Source organism: Spermophilus citellus (assembly GCF_964194105.1).
Source record: "Spermophilus citellus genome assembly, chromosome: 11".
Classification (NCBI taxonomy): domain Eukaryota; kingdom Metazoa; phylum Chordata; class Mammalia; order Rodentia; family Sciuridae; genus Spermophilus; species Spermophilus citellus.
In genome coordinates, this window is record NC_138192.1 from 127906774 (window position 1) to 127923582 (window position 16809).

At 42.3% G+C, this 16809-nt stretch overlaps 1 protein-coding gene across 1 annotated transcript in view; it reads left to right on the top strand.

Annotated features, from left to right (window-relative positions):
- The first annotated feature begins 2607 nt into the window (after positions 1 to 2607).
- Positions 2608 to 16809, top strand: part of LOC308630427 (nuclear body protein SP140-like protein) — a 67067-nt gene continuing 52865 nt past the window's right edge. The window contains exons 1-5 of the mRNA XM_081260443.1: positions 2608 to 2672; positions 13126 to 13279; positions 14576 to 14793; positions 15002 to 15179; positions 16072 to 16240. Coding sequence (XP_081116569.1) covers positions 15024 to 15179; positions 16072 to 16240 — 325 coding nt within the window. The 5' untranslated portion in view covers positions 2608 to 2672; positions 13126 to 13279; positions 14576 to 14793; positions 15002 to 15023. The remainder of the gene's footprint in view (positions 2673 to 13125; positions 13280 to 14575; positions 14794 to 15001; positions 15180 to 16071; positions 16241 to 16809) is intronic.

Genomic DNA, 16809 nt, shown 5'->3' on the forward strand with positions numbered 1-16809 from the left:
AGCCCCTCCACTTCACCTGGAAAACCTTTCATGGAGGGAGAGGTCAGCAGCAAGAACTTCCTCCAGACTCGCTCAGAGATGCACCAGAGATGCAAAAGCATGGGTGAAGGAAAGCGGGGGAAAGAATGTCAAAATGTCAGATCAGGCAAAGGTTATATGAGAAAGAGTGAATAAGGATAAAAGATGTTTATTCTAAGCAACACATGCTCAAGAACACAGGAAGAAGGGGAAAGACTTGCCTGTTAATTTCAATGCAAGTGACCTCTATAGTGAGGGCTTATTAAAATTATGTATATTCTTTATTCTGGGGGGGGGGTACAGGGATTGAACTCAGGGGGTACTCCATCACTGAGCCACATCCCCAGCCCTAATTTGTATTTTATTTAGAGATACAGTCTCACTGAGTTGCTCAGTACTTTGCTTTTTGCTGAGGCTGGCTTTGAACTCGTAATCCTCCTGCCTCAGCCTCCTGCGCCCCTGGGATTACAGATATGCTTCATTGTGCGTATAATTCTTCTTAGCTCAATTTTATGGGCATATAAAATAGATCCAACTTAAGTGAACATTGTGATGAATTTTAGCAAATATTGGCACCACCACAATGAAGATGCAGTCCATCTTCAACACACCAGCGTGCTCTCCTGTATCCTTTGCAGAAAATTCCCTCCTCAACCCCAGCAATGGGCAATGGTAGACCATCTGTGACTGCAGCTTAGTTCCACTTTTTTTGTACTAAGTTTTACAAAGATGGAAACCTAGGGTGTGCACTTTCTGGTATGTGGCTTTTCTGGCTCATCCTAATACTTTTGAGACTCCTTCCTGCTCTCTAGCTGATGTGCTGGCCACCTCTCGCTCATCCTGTCTGGTTAGTATGATGTCACCAATGTGATCCATCAGTGGCACGTTCTATGGATGTCAGGTGTTCCAGACCTTTTTGAATCTATTATGACAAAAGACAGGTGAGCTAATTGAACCCCAAAACAAAGTCATAATTAATATTCTTCTGTATTGAATATAAAAGCAAACCGTTTGGGATCCTTCTTTCTAAACCAAAAGGAAAGAGAACATCACTCAGTCAACAGCCCCACACTGTGCACCTGTGAAAAGAGATGGCTGGGGATCTTCCTGAACTGCCTATCTTCTTGGCCTGCTCCTCCAGTGGCTTATAAATTCTGTGAGTGACCCAATATGCTTCTAAGACGTTGATTTTCTACCCCAGTTAGCCGGAATTAGTTTGGTTACTTGTATCCCAAATCCTGACTGATTCAAAAGTTGGGCACCAGGGTATGAATTGTGAGCAACGCACCTTTAAAGATTATGCGGTCTCTCTGGGATTGTCACCTGACATAGCTGGACATGAAAGGAAGTGAGCACCCTGTTTGTGTTCACCAACTGGAATTCGGCAGGCTTTGCCTAAAGTCGCAGGTTCAGATTGTGGTGACTCCTAGTTCCACGTGTGGATTCTGGCGCTCTCAGCCACATGGAGAGGAATCTTCCAGGCCAAATGAGAGCTTCAACTTGCCTGTAGGGATTACCACTGACTTGGCCTAAATCTGGGTGGGCACAAGGAGACAGGCCGGGGTCTCTTGGCCCCACGGTCACAGGGAGGTAAAGAGACAGTTCTGCCTACTCTGTCTCAGCCCCGTCCCACAGGCACCCTCCGTCTCCCATTTGCCCCCGTCTCAGACCCATTGTTCTGCCTGGATTTCTGCTTTTGTTTATTTATTTCATTTGTCTTTTGCTCCAATTTCTTTGTCTTTCAACTTTATATCCATGTAGTTGTTTTTGAAAGTTGTTTCAGATCCTTTTCAGAATAAGGGTCAGGTATTGGAAAAAAAACAAATAAAAGAACCCGCCCCAACCCCCCTGCATAAACATAGATGTGTGCCCTGTCTTCCTGCATCACCTTGTCTTTGAAGGTTTAGATCATCTCAGCTCTGAGCCTCCATCCAGGAGGCTCTCCTCCGTGTTCTGATGAAATGGTTGAAGCTGATGTTCCCAGGCACCCTGGCTGCGGTTGTGAAGTGCCCGTACATACAAGCAACTTAGAATTCCACTTTGGCCTCTCTGCTCCAATTCTCTGCATCTGCCTTTGGTTGGAAGAGTGGGAAGAGTCTTTTCCTACCTCTGGATGCTCTCCAGAGAGGCTGAGAGCTTTATAATGCCACGAGTCTCTACCTCCAATAACTAAGTCTGACTCCTCCAGTCCAGGCTGGCCAAGGTGACTGGCCAGGCACAGGCCTGAGAGAACATTCTCAAGGCTTCACTTTCCCAGCCACCGTGGCAAGCGAAAGGGGCAAACATGGCATTTACTCCCCCCATGTGAACCATGCCACCTCATCTCAGGACAACAGTGGTCCCTGTTAGTTGAATGAACTTTCCCACCCTGTCTTTCAGGAACTCCTGGTTGGCCCGTTCCTCCTCCCCAGGGCACAGGCTAGAGTACAGGTGTTTGGTGCAGCCACTCCACACGGTTGGGCAATTTCACTTTTCTCTTCCCCTTTTGACGCAAACCCCAAGGGATGGAGAGGTTGACCAATTGGCGGGGTTTTCCTCTGATCTCTGGGATGGCACAGAGGTAGTGGAAATCTAACCAGCTGCGGCTAAGCCAAGCGCACGGCCCAGGGGCCAGCAGTAGGACGGCAGACGTGGACCCAGAGTCTCAGTTTCAGGTAAGTCCCAGCCTCCTCTCCTTGTCCTCGTCTGTGGTAAGGTCACCTCTGCATTTGTTACGTATGTCTCCCCAGCCCATTCCACAGGTCCACAAGAGAACAAGACCACAAGAGACAAAAACCTAGGAAAGCAGATGTTGATGGCAGTGGGTTGGCTCTTGGGGGAACTAAAAGCCACTCAAAGTCACATGGCTGGGCTGGGGCTGCTAGAATTTCAAGGTCCCTCCTGAAGGTTCCTTGTGACCTCTGCACTTTCATCTGCCTCAGCTTTCCTTATCCCCACCCAACAGACAACTCTGTCCCCCACAAAAAAGTCTTTTTAGAAAAATTAGAATCCAAATTAAATGCCTATTTGTTGTTCAGCTTTTTCTAGCCTGCAGAGTTGGGGGCCAGTTCTGCTTTGGGTGGCCATGAGCCCTTGGAGTCCATGCAGGATCTTTAAACCCTTGATTGGAGGAATCAAAAGTCGATGAGCCCCAACAACCAATGGGAGTAGGTGGGGAGAGTGTTGCTTGTTGTTGTTTTTTAACAAGACTCTGTTACACGTCTGGCTGGAGAAGGATAAAAATGATCTTTTTTTTTTTTAAAGAGAGAGTGAGGGAGAGAGAGAGAAAGAGAGAATATTTTAATATTTATTTTTTAGTTTTCGGCGGACACAACATCTTTGTTTGTATGTGGTGCTGAGGATCGAACCCGGGCCGCACGCACGCCAGGCGAGCACACTACCGCTTGAGCCACATCCCCAGCCCTCAAAATGATCTTTTAATCACACAAGAAAAGACAAACACAGTAATATAGTCTTGTTGATAGAAACTAAAGCAGTGTAAAAGTGTATGGAAAATCCTCTAATTGGGACTCTCTGCCAAGGTACTTCTGACACTGTGAAACCACAAGGAAAAAAAAATCATTTCCTCTTTAAATATTTGATAGAATCCAGTAGTGATAATATCTGGGACTAGAATTTCTCTTTTAGAGGGCTATTCATTACTGATTCGATTTATTTAATAGACAGAATCCTGTTCATATGGTCTAACACTCCTTTGTGAGTTTTGGTAGTTCATGACTTCAGGAATTTGTTCACTTCTCCTGTTATCGAATCTGTAGGCGGAGGATTTCCCATAGTATTTTTTAAATCCTTTTAATGTCTATAGGACTCATAGTGATGACTCTTCTTTTATTTCTGGCTTTAGTAATTTGTGGATTTTTGTTTTGTTTTGTTTAGTTTTTCTTTGTAAGCCTGGCTCAAGGTTTACAATTTTATTGATCGTTGGTTTCATTGGATTTCTCTAGTGCCTTCCTATTTCAACTTCATTAATTTTTCCTTCCTTCCTTCCTTCCTTCCTTCCTTCCTTCCTTCCTTCCTTCCTTCCTTCCTTCCTTCCTTCCTTTTCTTTTCTTTTTTCTTTTGACACCAGGGATTGAACTCAGGGGTGCTTTACTGCTGAACTACATCCCCAGCCCTTTTTATTTTTTAATTTTGAGACAGGTCCTTGCTAAATTGCTGACGCTGGCTTGAATTTGTAATCCTCTTGGCTCAGCCTCCTGAGTCGCTGGGATTATAGGTGTGTGTGTGTCACTTTTCCCAACTGCAATTTCATTAATTTCTATGTTAATTTTTATTGCTTGTTTTCTTCTGTTTGCATTAAGCTTCAATTGCTCTTTTTTTCCTTCAATTTCCTCAGATAGAAGCATACATTATTGATTGAGATCTTACTTCTTTTCTTTTTGCAGTACTGAGGATTGAACCTAGGGCCTCCTTCATTCCGGGAGGTGCTCCACCACTGAGCTACATTTACAGCCCTTTTTATTTTATTTTGAAACAGGGACTCTCTAAATTGCCCCGGTTGGCCTTGAACTTGCAATCCTCCTACTTCAGCCTTTCAAGTTGCTGGGATTCCAGGTGTGTGCCACCATACCAGGCTCTTCCTTCCTAATATATGTATTCAATGCTGTACATTTCCTTCTAAGCATGTCTTTACTGCATTCCATAAATGTTGATAGTTAGGTTCTTATTTTCATTTAGTTAAAATATTTAATTAATTTATTTATTTGGTACCAGGGATTGAACTCGGGGGTACTCAACCACTAACCCACATCCCCAGACCTATTTTGAATTTTATTTAGAGACAGGGTCTCACTGAATTGCTTAGTGCCTCACCATTGCTGAGGCTGGCTTTGAACTCACAATCCTCCTGTTTCAGCCTCCTGAGCCACTGGGATTAAGTTCAGAATATTTTAAAACTTATTTTGAGACTTTTCCTTTGACTCTTAGAACTGTGTTTTTAAATCTCTAAATAGTTTGGGATTTTCTAGCTGTCTTTCTGTTATTGCTTTCTAGTTTAATTCCATTGTAGTCAAACAGCATACTTTTTATGATTTCTATCCTTTTAAATTTGCTAAGGTGTGATTTGTGGCTCAGAATATGGCAAATCTTGGAAAATGTTCCATGTGAACTTAAAGAGTGTGTGTATTCTTCTGTCACTGAATGGAATATTACATAAGTATCACTTAGATCAAGTTCATTGCTACTGCTGTTCCGGTCAACTGCATCCTCACTGATTTTCAACTACTGAGAAATATTGACATCTCCAACAGTAGTGGGTTTGTCTATTTCTCACTGTCTTCAATCAATTTTTGCCTTGCATTTAAAAATTTTTTAAATTTGTTCTTTTTAGATATACATGACAGTAGAGTATATTTTGACATATAACACATATGTGGAGTATAACCTCTCATTCTTGTGGTTGTACATGATGTGGACTTACACTGATGGTGTATTCATATATGAACGTAGGAAAGTTATGTCTGATTCATTCTACTGTCTTTCCTATTCCCATCCCCACTCCCTTCCCTTCATTCTCCTTTGTCTAATCCAATGAACTTCTATCTGCCTCTGCCCCTTATCATGTGTTAGTATCCGCATAGCAGAGAGAACATTTGACCTTTGGTTTTTTGGGGTTGGCTTATTTTACTTAGCATGACAGTCTTCAATTCCATCCATTTACTGGCAAATGCCAACATTTCATTCTTCTTTATGCCTCGCATGTTTTGATGCTACTTTGTTAGGAAATACAGAAATATTGAGGGATAAGAATGAATGATAGGTGCAACCTATTTGCCAATGATTCAGGAAAAAAGAATGTATAGACAGACAAATAGAAATTAGAGAATATACTAAAAAAAAGTCATTATTTGCAACTTTTCTATAAGTGTGAAATCATACCAAGATGTTTTGCTTCTGCTTAGGACCTTTACCATCCTTTATCTTATGCAAAGAAATGAATATTAGTTACATTTGCCTTAAATTGATCCCTAGTTGCTCTTTGATAAATGGGTTTTTGATAACTATTTTAACATACAGATTGTGTATAAAAAGTTAGTTAGAATTTAATAGTTACTACCTTCCAACAAGATTGTTACAATTATGCCTACCCTTACACTTGCAATACATTTTTACACTAATCATGCCCACTTGAAATTACAAACTTCTTATTATCCTTTTTGAACATTGCTCCCAGTTATTTCACTTACCCACACACTAGAATCATCCAGTCGACTTTTGCTGTTATTTCCTTGAACAAATCACTGTTTCTTAGGTCATGTTAAAATAGGAAAAACAATTACTTGTATCAGCTTTTATTCCTTTTCTGATGCTCTCTACTTTAAGTAGATCTGAGTTTCTAACTCATCTCATATTTCTTCTTTATGAAGAATTTCTCTTAATATTACTTGCAAGATAGATCACATGGCAACAAATTCCCCCAGTTTCTGTTTCTTCATTTCTCTGTCACTGGCCAAGTTACTTTCACAGGTAGTGGAAGTCTAGATTGGTGCTTTTCTTTTTTTTATCATTATAAATATTTTTCTCCCCTTTTGAGTTATGTCATTTTGTAACAGGGACTTTGAGGGTATTCTTGCTAAAGCACTAACTGTTCAGCTGGGCTCATGGATGTTCAGTGGGTAACTGAAGCAGGGTCAAACTTGGTCTCTCTGCCCTCCTTTGGCCTCTCTCCTTTGCTAGCATAAACTTTGGGTCAGATTCCTGATCAAGTCTGCTGGTAGACCTATTAATCATTTAAAGAATGTTTGTTAAAGTTGGTGATCCTCTGCCTTCAAGGCTGAAGGCAGCAAGAAAAGAGAGATGAAGATAGTTTCAAGATTTGCAGGGGCGTGATGTCAACTGCCACCTGTACAACACCCTGTTCCAGACCACTGGACAAGCACCTCAAGACCTTGCACCTAAGCTGGACTCAGTCATTGTGTAATTAATTCCGTCTTGCCTTTCTCACTTAATTTTTTTTTTTCCCTCTGAGTCACTCTCTCTCGCCACATCCTGTCTCAAAATAAAATAAGAGGGGCTGAGAGTGGAGCTCAGTGGTAGAGCACCACTGGGTTCTATTCTGAGTACAGACAAAAAGAAGAAGAGGAGAGGAGAAGGAGGAAGAGGAGGAGGAGGAGGAGGAGGAGGAGGAAGGAGGAGGAGGAAGGAGGGAGAGGGGGAGGGAGGGGGAGTGGGAGAGGAGGAGGGAGGGGGGATGGGGAGGGGAAGGGGAGGTAGAAAGAGAAAGAGAAAGAAGGAAGCATGCATCATGGCAAGGGTTGAAACTTCCAGCAGGCAGCAGCAGCTTTCTCGTCACTGAGGTGACAAGGCTCCTCATGGCTCATACTGAGATGACACAAACCAGACATGGTCTGACCACGACGACTCGACCAGGCACATGTCTTCACCCCGCACTCTTGTCCCTCCCCTGTATAATCCTAGAGCTCTTGCCAGTACCCAAAGACAGGACTGAGGACGCTGGGCCTCCCCTGTCCTTCCCAGCCTGGCCAAACTGAGTAATTTCCTTTTCCCTTTTCCCGTCATTTTCTGCTTGGTTTCCAGGGTGACTGCACCTGGTCTGTTGGGACCCCCAAAATGAGGGCTCGCCAGCCTAGGACTCCAGTATTAGTTACTAAAGAGAAATCAGGTGTTACTTTTAGTCTTGTCCCTCCATGGATAAGGGCTTTCCCCTTCTGGCTACTTTCAACGTTTTCTGTCTTCGGCTTCCTGCAGTTTGCGAATGGTACATCTAGGTAGAAATTATTTGATGTTTGCTGAGCTTCCTGAATCTTTTTTTTTTTTTTTTAGTTGTTGATGGACCTTTATTTATTTATTTTTACGTGGTGCTGAGAATTGAACCCAGTGCCTCACACATGCTAGGCAAGCACTCTACCACTGAGCCCCAGCCCCAGCCCCTGAATCTTTTTTTTTTGTCTCATTAATATTAGACACAGAATTCTTCACCATTATCACTTCAAGTGTGTCCTCTGCTCTACTCTCTCTTTCTTCTCCTCTGATATTCCGATAATATCTCTTGGAATCAACCCAGCCGTCTTGGATATTGGGTTCTGTTTTTCCTTTCTCATTTTCCTCCTTGCATTTCGATTTGAAACATTTCTGTGGATGTAGTTCAACCCACTGATTCTTTCTTTGGCCATATAAACCCACCAAAAGAACTCCTCACTTTGTTACAGTGGTTTTGATTTCTAGCATTCATTATTTTTTGAGTTTTCCTCTGTCTGCTTTCTCCACCACTTATTCTTGCACTTGTCTGCTTTTTCCTTTAGACCCTTGACATATCAGCTACAATCATTATGTTACATCCCTACCTAATAATTTGAAAGTCTCTCATAACTGAGTCTGGTTTTGATGGTTGCTGTGTCTCTTCAGACTATTTTTTCTTAAATAGCCTGTTTTCTTAAATAACATGATAAAACATTCATCATATTTTATCTTTTATTTTTCCAAAAAATATCAGACACGATGAATTCAGTCATAGAAATCGAGGGAAATGAGCCATTAATGTGAGGTTTCATGCCCATTGGTGTTGGGGACCACAAATCTCTGCCAGGCGCCATCTTGACTTGATTCGCGGTCCCCAACACATTGGGTTGGATGATGGGCTCTATTGAATGTTGGTTCTCCCTATAGATGGCAGAGATTTCAAATTCCTCTAGAGTTCTTGTTCTTGTTTCCTCTGTTTTCTGTGGATTTCCCAAGAGCTCTTTCTTTTTTTTAAAAATTAAATTATTTATTTATTCTAATTTGTTATACATGATGGCAGAATGCAATTCATTTCATATTACACATATACAGCACAATTTTTCAAGTCACTGATTGTACAAAAAGTATTTCCACACCATTCATGTCTTCATACCTGTACTAAGGGTAACAATGTCTAACTCATTCCACCATCATTCCTACCCCCTTACCCCCTCCTTCCCTCTCCTTCTCCTTTGCCCTCTCTAAAGTTCCTCCCATGCTCAGCCCCCATCGCCGTTATGAGTTAGCATCCTCATATCAAAGAAAACATTTGGCGTTTGGTTTTTTGGGATTGGCTTGCTTCACTTAGCATTATATTCTTCAACTTCATCCATTTACCTGCAAATTACATGGTTTTATTCTCTTTTAATGATGAGTAATGTTCCATTGTGTGTGTGTGTGTGTGTGTGTGTGTGTGTGTGTGTATATATATATATATATATATATATATATATATATATATATATAAGTTTCCCTATCCATTCATCTACTGAAGGGCTTCTGAGTTGGCTCCACAGTTTAGCTATTATGAATTGTGCTGCTGTAAAGATGGATGTGGCTGTGTCCCTGTAGTATGCTGTTGTTAAGTCCTTTCTTAAACAGTCTGTACCTCATCTCAGCTTTAGTCCATACTGGAGCCCTTGGATAGAAAGAGAAGGTGTCATCTGTTATCTTATGATTCCATCTCAACAATTGTTGAGGGCCACAGCTGAGTCGGGATGACGCATGGCATTTTTGCCAGAAGTAGTGGTTGAGAGGTGATGCTAGCGAGCCATGAAGATGATGACTTTTGAGTTCTGGTGTCATGTCCAAGTTGGTAATGGATTTGACCATGCTTACAGTGAAGGATGCTTGGGGACCATAGGTTGTTACAGCCTCCTTTAACTGCTTCACTGTTTTGAAATCTAAAGCATGGTGGATTCGCTGCCCTCTTGCCTGCTCAAGTACAGGGCATGCTAATCTTTGAGGTCCTGTCTCAGGATCCCATCTATCAACTACGGGGGTTGAGGGCCACTCAGCTGTCTCCATAGGTGGAGCTATTGGTTGAATTACGCCCTCTGGTGATAGAACAGAGTTAGTAGCAGCCTCCTGTTGTAGCGTCCCCCCAGATAGCTATTTCTCCTCTAAGCTTTCTTCCTTTAAATTTTCTTCCTCTATCTGACTAGCTCGAGAGACTTTCTCTTTTGCTTGATCTAACACATTTTCTACCATAGTCTGGACCTCTAACAATTTACTTAACACTCTTTCAGTTTGTTTTTTACTAATTTCTAATCTACTATAAAGATAACACAAAACAAAACTGAAACAGAATGAAACAAAAATGGAACAAAAAATCGTTGTATCAGTTTTCCTATTTTCTTGACATGTGCATTTGTGGTCTATTTCTATCTCTTTCTCAGGGGCGAACAACTTCAAACCTTGAGCCAACCATTTTTCCCAGTTTGCCTGAGAAAGTTCTAGGGATAGGCAGCTTGAAACAAAAACAAAACAAATCAAAACAAGAACACATTGTTTTTTGAAATGGTCACCCATTCTCTCGCCTTCCCTCAGGGGCGAGCAATTTCACTAACCTCCGAGCTTCAGGTGTTCCCCGTATGGGCCACCAAATGCCGCAGTCTGGCTTGGCACAAATCATGAGCCACTGAAGCAGGAACAAACTTTATTTCTGAACTCCACCAGCACACTCCACACACGCTCCCAGGAACTCCCCCGAACGCCACGCCGCCTCCCCATGAACCAGCAACCGGAAAATCCCTCCTCCGGCACTTCCCCAACCAATGGGAACTCTCTGGGAATCCCCTTGAGAGCTCAACCGGAACTGAACGGGAACTCCGCCAGAACTCAAAAGTCATCATCTTCATGGCTCGCTAGCATCACCTCTCAACCACGACTTCTGGCAAAAATGCCATGCGTCATCCCGACTCGGCTGTGGCCCTCAACAAACAATTTAGTAGGACTGTATCCCTGGACTATAACTCATACAAGTATTCTTAGTTATTCCCCTTTCCCATCCCGTTTAGGAGAGACAAGGCTAAGGGGCTGGATGTACAGCAGCCCTACCCCTAGGACCATAAAGCCTGGTAGAGTGTTTGGTTATTTAACAATTTTTTTCTTTTCCCTCTCCCTTGACAGAAATGCAGGGGAGTTTTCTTGGCTCTTTACACTGAGAACCTGGTGGTGCTCTTGGAGGGAAGCGCCACAAAAGGCTGGGGGCTGCCCTAAGACTCTGGCCCCCAGGAATTTCTCCCTCCACACTCAGCTTCTGGCAATTCACCAAACTTACAATTTAGATGTCCCCTGTCTATGGCTGTGGTGGCTCCTGCCCCAGGTGGCTCACCTTGGCTGAGATTTACCTGTCTCTCCAGATTTGGAGTTGGCAGTTTTCCCCTGAGACCTCAGTTCTTTCATAGATACAAGAAAAGCCCTTGATTTTCAGTTGCTTTCTTCTTGTTGTAGGAGAGGAGTGATGATTTCCAAGGTTTTTGCATTCTGAGCCGAAACCAGCAGTCTAGTGAACTTTCAGATCTCTGTTACGTTTAGATATGTCTCTTAACAAACTTTTTTTTTTGTTGTTTTAAAATTTTGGTTTTAGGGGCTGGGGATGTGGCTCAAGCGGTAGAGCGCTCACCTGGCATGCGTGTGGCCCAGGTTCGATCCTCAGCACCACATACAAAGATGTTGTGTCCGCCGAAAACTTAAAAAAATAAATAAATAATTCTCTCTCTCTCTCTCTCTCTCTCTCTCTCTCTCTCTCTTTAAAAAAAAAAATTTGGTTTTATCGTAGTATTATCTTATAGTCAGAACACGTAACCTGGAAACTTTCTCATTATTAGTATTTATGGAAATTAATTCAGAGCAAGAAACATGGTATGTTCATAAGTGTTTGGGATCAAGAGTTATTTATAAGTCAATCTTGCTAATTTTTGAAACACATTCTGCACATCTTTGTTCTTTTTTTTATGTACTAGAGGAGTTAAAAATTGGAAGTGAAATTGTTTTTAGCAATCATGACAGAAATGTCTATCTTTTAAAAATCTTTTTTGCATTTGCCCAGTGGAACTTGCTCAGCTTTTGACTGTTAACATTTTTAATGTTCCCTAATCTTTGTTGTATCTCTTGTAGTTAGATTCTATTTTGATCATTTATACTTTAAGATGGAAATTAATCTGTTTTAAATGATATATTTTCCTATGAATTTTTTTGGTCCTTCTTATAACTTATGTCTCTTTTGTTTTCTGCATTAGAGAAAACAACACGTTCATTTTTTCATTATTTTGTAAGCTTTGTAGTCTCATTTTGACTCTATTGGTTACTCTTGAGTTTTCTAGTTAATTCTCTCTATATCTCTAGTTGGTCTATAGTATCAAATATCATTTAAATTCATTTCACTCAATTTTTTACTAGTACTCAATTAATTTTTTTCATATAACCTTAAGATTGAAATTCTTATAATTTTATTATTATATGCAGTACATAGCCTTTATTTCTAGAATAGTGCTTCTCAAATTCCTTTAGATTCTTTTTCTGTTTTTGCAATACTGGCTATGAACCTCAGGGTGCTCTATCTACCGCTTGCCCCAGTTTGTCAGTAAGAGTTGAGTAGATAATAGGAACAAATGACTCTCAGATCTCAGTGGGGTCTCACGGTGCCTCTGCTCCTGAGGACCCTCCCGCTAGACTCTGCTTCTGGCTAATGCATCACACCATCTGGAATGGCTGCCACCCTGGTAGAGGACCAGAGAGGGTCTAACCAGAGCCTGGCCTGAACTCTGCTGCCAGAGACACCATCACTGGAGCAGGGCAGAGAGGTGAATCTTTCTTTTCCTGGGAGGAAAGTACATTGTGAAATGGGTGAGCCGCAGAAAGGGGCGTGAATGGGTTTGCACAAACACATTTTCAGACATTTCAAAGAAAACAAGATGGAGATTGCAGGTGGTCCTGGCACAGCTAAATATCTATTTTGTCTTCCTATATGAATAACGGATCAGGGTGTAACATTTTTTGTCATTTCCTTCTACATCTAGGTCTGTAGAATTTCATAACTGTTTTTGACATTTAAGGTTTCGAAATTACTTTTAATTTCTCCCTTTAGGGCGGGCATTCTCCCTTTGTTCAGGGAAACTCCCTCCCCAACCCATTTAAAGCCATTCTAGTTAACTTTTTTAAAAAATTCAACTATCATTTCAAATTTCCAGGCCCTCCGTCTTACTTTCTGGATATTTGTTTCCTGCATGGCTTTGTGGGCACAAGATCTTCTCTTGTCTGTGTGACAGTTCTGGTTTTTAGAATTTTTTTTTTTTTAGAGAGAGAGAGAGAGAGAGAGAGAGAGAGAGAGAGAGAGAGAGAGAGAGAATTTTATTTATTTTTTAGTTTTTTCGGCAGACACAACATCTTTGTTTGTATGTGGTGCTGGGGATCGAACCCGGGCCGCACGCATGCCAGGCGAGCGCGCTACCGTTTGAGCCACATCTCCAGCCCTGGTTTTTAGAATTTTGTTTTCTGCAACATCTCTGTTTCTGCTGGGGTAAGTTTGTCCTTTGCTCATCTTGGTTCTAGTCCTTCATGTGGGTTTCCACCAACACCAATGGTCTGTTGCTCATTCATACTTCAGGATGGGAGACCGAAAAGCTAACTCCAGACGTCACCTCTCCAGGAGTCCACAGGACACTCTGACCCTTTTCTGACCAGAGAGGAGCATCCTCCACCCACATAGCAATTGGGGCTCTGCTGACACTTTTTCTCTTTCAGACTTTAATTTCTTGTCTAATTTCCCTCTTTGTCATTGTGATTTTAATTCTTTGACTGTTATCTTAGGGGACACTCTAGCAAAGAGGAGAAAAAAAATTGTGTTCAATCAACCATCTTTAACCAGAAGTCTTCTTTTTTCAACAGAAAAATAGGATACTATTCTATCCTAGTGCATGTTTGAAGTACCTTCTTATGGTGGAATTTAAAAAAAAAAGACTGTACAAGCCTTTATATCAATTAGAAATACAGGGAACTCTGTTAAGAAATTGCATGTGGGCTGGGCTGTGGCTCAGTGGTAGAGCACTTGCCTGGCATGTGTGAGGCAGTGGGTTCGATCCTTAGCACCACATAAAAATAAATAAAATAAAGGTCCATCAACAACTAAAAAAAAAAAAAGAAGAAGAAAGAAAGAAATTTCACATAAGGGGAACAAGTTACCAAGTGAGACTCAGAGTTACAGCCTTTCTGAGTTCAAAAATTACTTTTTCCGGGCGTGGTCTTACTGTCTGAAATTCAGCCGTCTTAGAGGTCTCCATTACATCACCTCCACAGGCAGGTGGGATACAGAAGAATGTGTCTTCATTTTGAATATTTGTACAAGTCTCCAAAATGGACCAGAGAAGTATACTGATATCTTGTGACTGTTCAAACTTCACCAGATAAGAATCTTTGAACCAGTTTGATGACGCAGAATCTTTCAGAAGTTAGAGATGGGAGAGGTGCAGTTCCTTTACATCTTTCTGATCTCTCTCTCTCTCTCTCTCTCTCTCTCTCTCTGTTGTTGATTAATAAGACTTGTCTTTCAGTGTTAGGTTCTGTGATACTTCATTTAAAATAATCCTATGGTCTGTAACTTTACACACACACTCACACACTCACACACACACATACACACACACATGCTGTATTAGAGTTCTATGCGCAACAGAAGCGATGTGTGTATAGAGGAAGGGATTTATGGCAAGGAGCCGGCTCTCACAGTCATGAAGTTTGGCAAGCCCAGACTCTGTGGTGTGGGTAGCAGGCAGATGCAGTTTTGGTTTCTCTCACTTGGTCTTTTTGTTCTGTTTAGGTCTTCGATTGGCCAAGGCCCACCCACATCATGGAAGGCAAACAGTCTTACTCCTAGTTCACCAATTTAAATGCTCATCTTATTTAAAAACAGCCCCTGCCCACAAGTTGACATGTGAAATCAACCAGCATAGTATCATGTCAATACCAGGGAAGATCTTAACATTTATCAATTTGATGCTTTTCTAAAGAGCTTAGCTTGGTGTTGGTTAGAACAGGGTGAGTCCTTTTGCCGTGTACAGGTCTTTCCTCAGATCCCCATTTTCTTCCTTTGCACCCTGGATTGTTCCCTAAAATAAATGCATTCGTTCTGCTCTTCCCGCATGACCCCTTATTCCACACATTGGCTCTCACCGACCTTCCTGCATGTCTGAAATCATCACCAGCCTCTTGGAAGCTCAGTATCTGTCGTATCTTTGTTTCGTAGGGTGGCCACAGAGCTCCCCAGGATGGAGTTCGAGAACAGAGAGGAGCAGGTTTTGCATGAACACCTTTTCAGGCATTTCAAAGAAAACAAGGTGGAGATTGCGAGTGCAATAACCAAGCTGTTTCCTTTCCTCATGAGCCTCCGAGACCGCGCCTTCATCTCCGAGCAGATGTTTGACGTGAGTCAGGGGAATTTCCTCAGGACCGGAAACCAGCCCCACACTGCATGATGTCAGACTTCAGGGTGGCAACGGGGACCTTTGCCATCCTGTCGGGAGGCAGTGGGAGAAGCAGGCATCACAGAAAATGTTGCTTTTTCTGCAGTAACTGTTAGTGGGGAGGTGATGGGAGAGGGCAGGCTGGGGAGCAGGAATGCTTCCTAGTGCAGAGCATCTTAGGTACTTTATGCAAATACTAACATAAACTAAAGGTAAATTAAGGGACCCCAGCACTGCTTCATTGCAGGCCCTCTTACTTTAAACCCTTGAGCATGAGATTTTTTGCAACTCACAGGGCAACTTTAGAATAAATTTGGAAACAGATGCTTGCCGTTCTCTCTCCAAGTCATTTTCTGTTCTTTAGACATTTCTGGAGCTCTAGGTTAGGGTTAGCGTTGGGTCTCCCTGGGGATACTGAGGACAAGCTGCCTCTTTGTCTTTAGAATTGTTCCTTGTCATTTGGCTAGGATCACACTAGGAGAGGGTGATCCCTGGTTTCTAGGAGGCTTTCAGGCCAGTCCAGTCCTGGGGGCAGAGCAGCGGTCATTGTCCAATCACCAGAACATCTTCTCATGGTCTATAGGACACCCCCCCCCCACACACACACAATCTGGCTCTTAGAGTCCCATACAACATTTGACTTTGGACACACTTTTATTCTTCAAAACGGCTTTCCTCTCAACCTCTCAGAGAGCCAGGTTCACAAAACCAAGAGACTATTTTTATGTAAGAAGTCTCCAAACATGCAAAATTCTTGCAATTCATGAGAGGAGGAACGGTCTAGGCACCCACCTAAGAGTCTTCTATAATCCACAAATCCACAGTGACATAATTCTCATTCAACGTTTTCCAGCATCTTCAAGAAGCTTGTAGAAACCTGGTCCCGGTGAACGCAGTGGTATATACCGTCCTCAGCGAGCTGGAGAAGACCTTCAGCCTGTCGCTTCTGAATGAACTGTTCAGCCGCACCAATCTGATGGCCTACCCAGACTTAGTGGAGATTTCCAGAAGCTTCCTAAATGGTAACAAAAGCTCTCAGTGGTGTTTGGGGTTCAAGTCCAGTCACCCATTCATTCACTCTTGCTGAGGAACCATGGCATGGACACAACCTGACCTGTGTCTTCACGGAGCTCACTCAGGCCCAGTCACCCTGGGACCTGACTTGGGGGCTGTGAAACAGAGGGGGAGGCACAGTGATGCCCTTTCTTAGGAAGGAGGAAGCCCTCTCTGATGCTCATAGACACACAGTCATCCACTTGCTTCTCCTGAGAGAGAAGTCACAAGGAACAGCTGGTGAAAGCTTCAGTGTGTGGCAGGGAGGGAACACTTTCAGAACCAGGAGACTGCATCATGGAGGGTGGGTTTGGAAGCCAATTTTGGAGGGCCTGATACACCCTGTGCTGAGGAATTTAAAATTTTGTTTTGTTTGGAAATAAAAAAAAGCAATAAAATATTTTTAAGTAGGAAAAAACTTAGAAGTCAGTATGAAGAATGGAATGTGTTGGTTTGTGGAAACTATACCTTGATTTAAAATAAGAGCTACCTCATTTCCATACAATGATATATCCAACTCTAAGAAAGGGATAAAGGA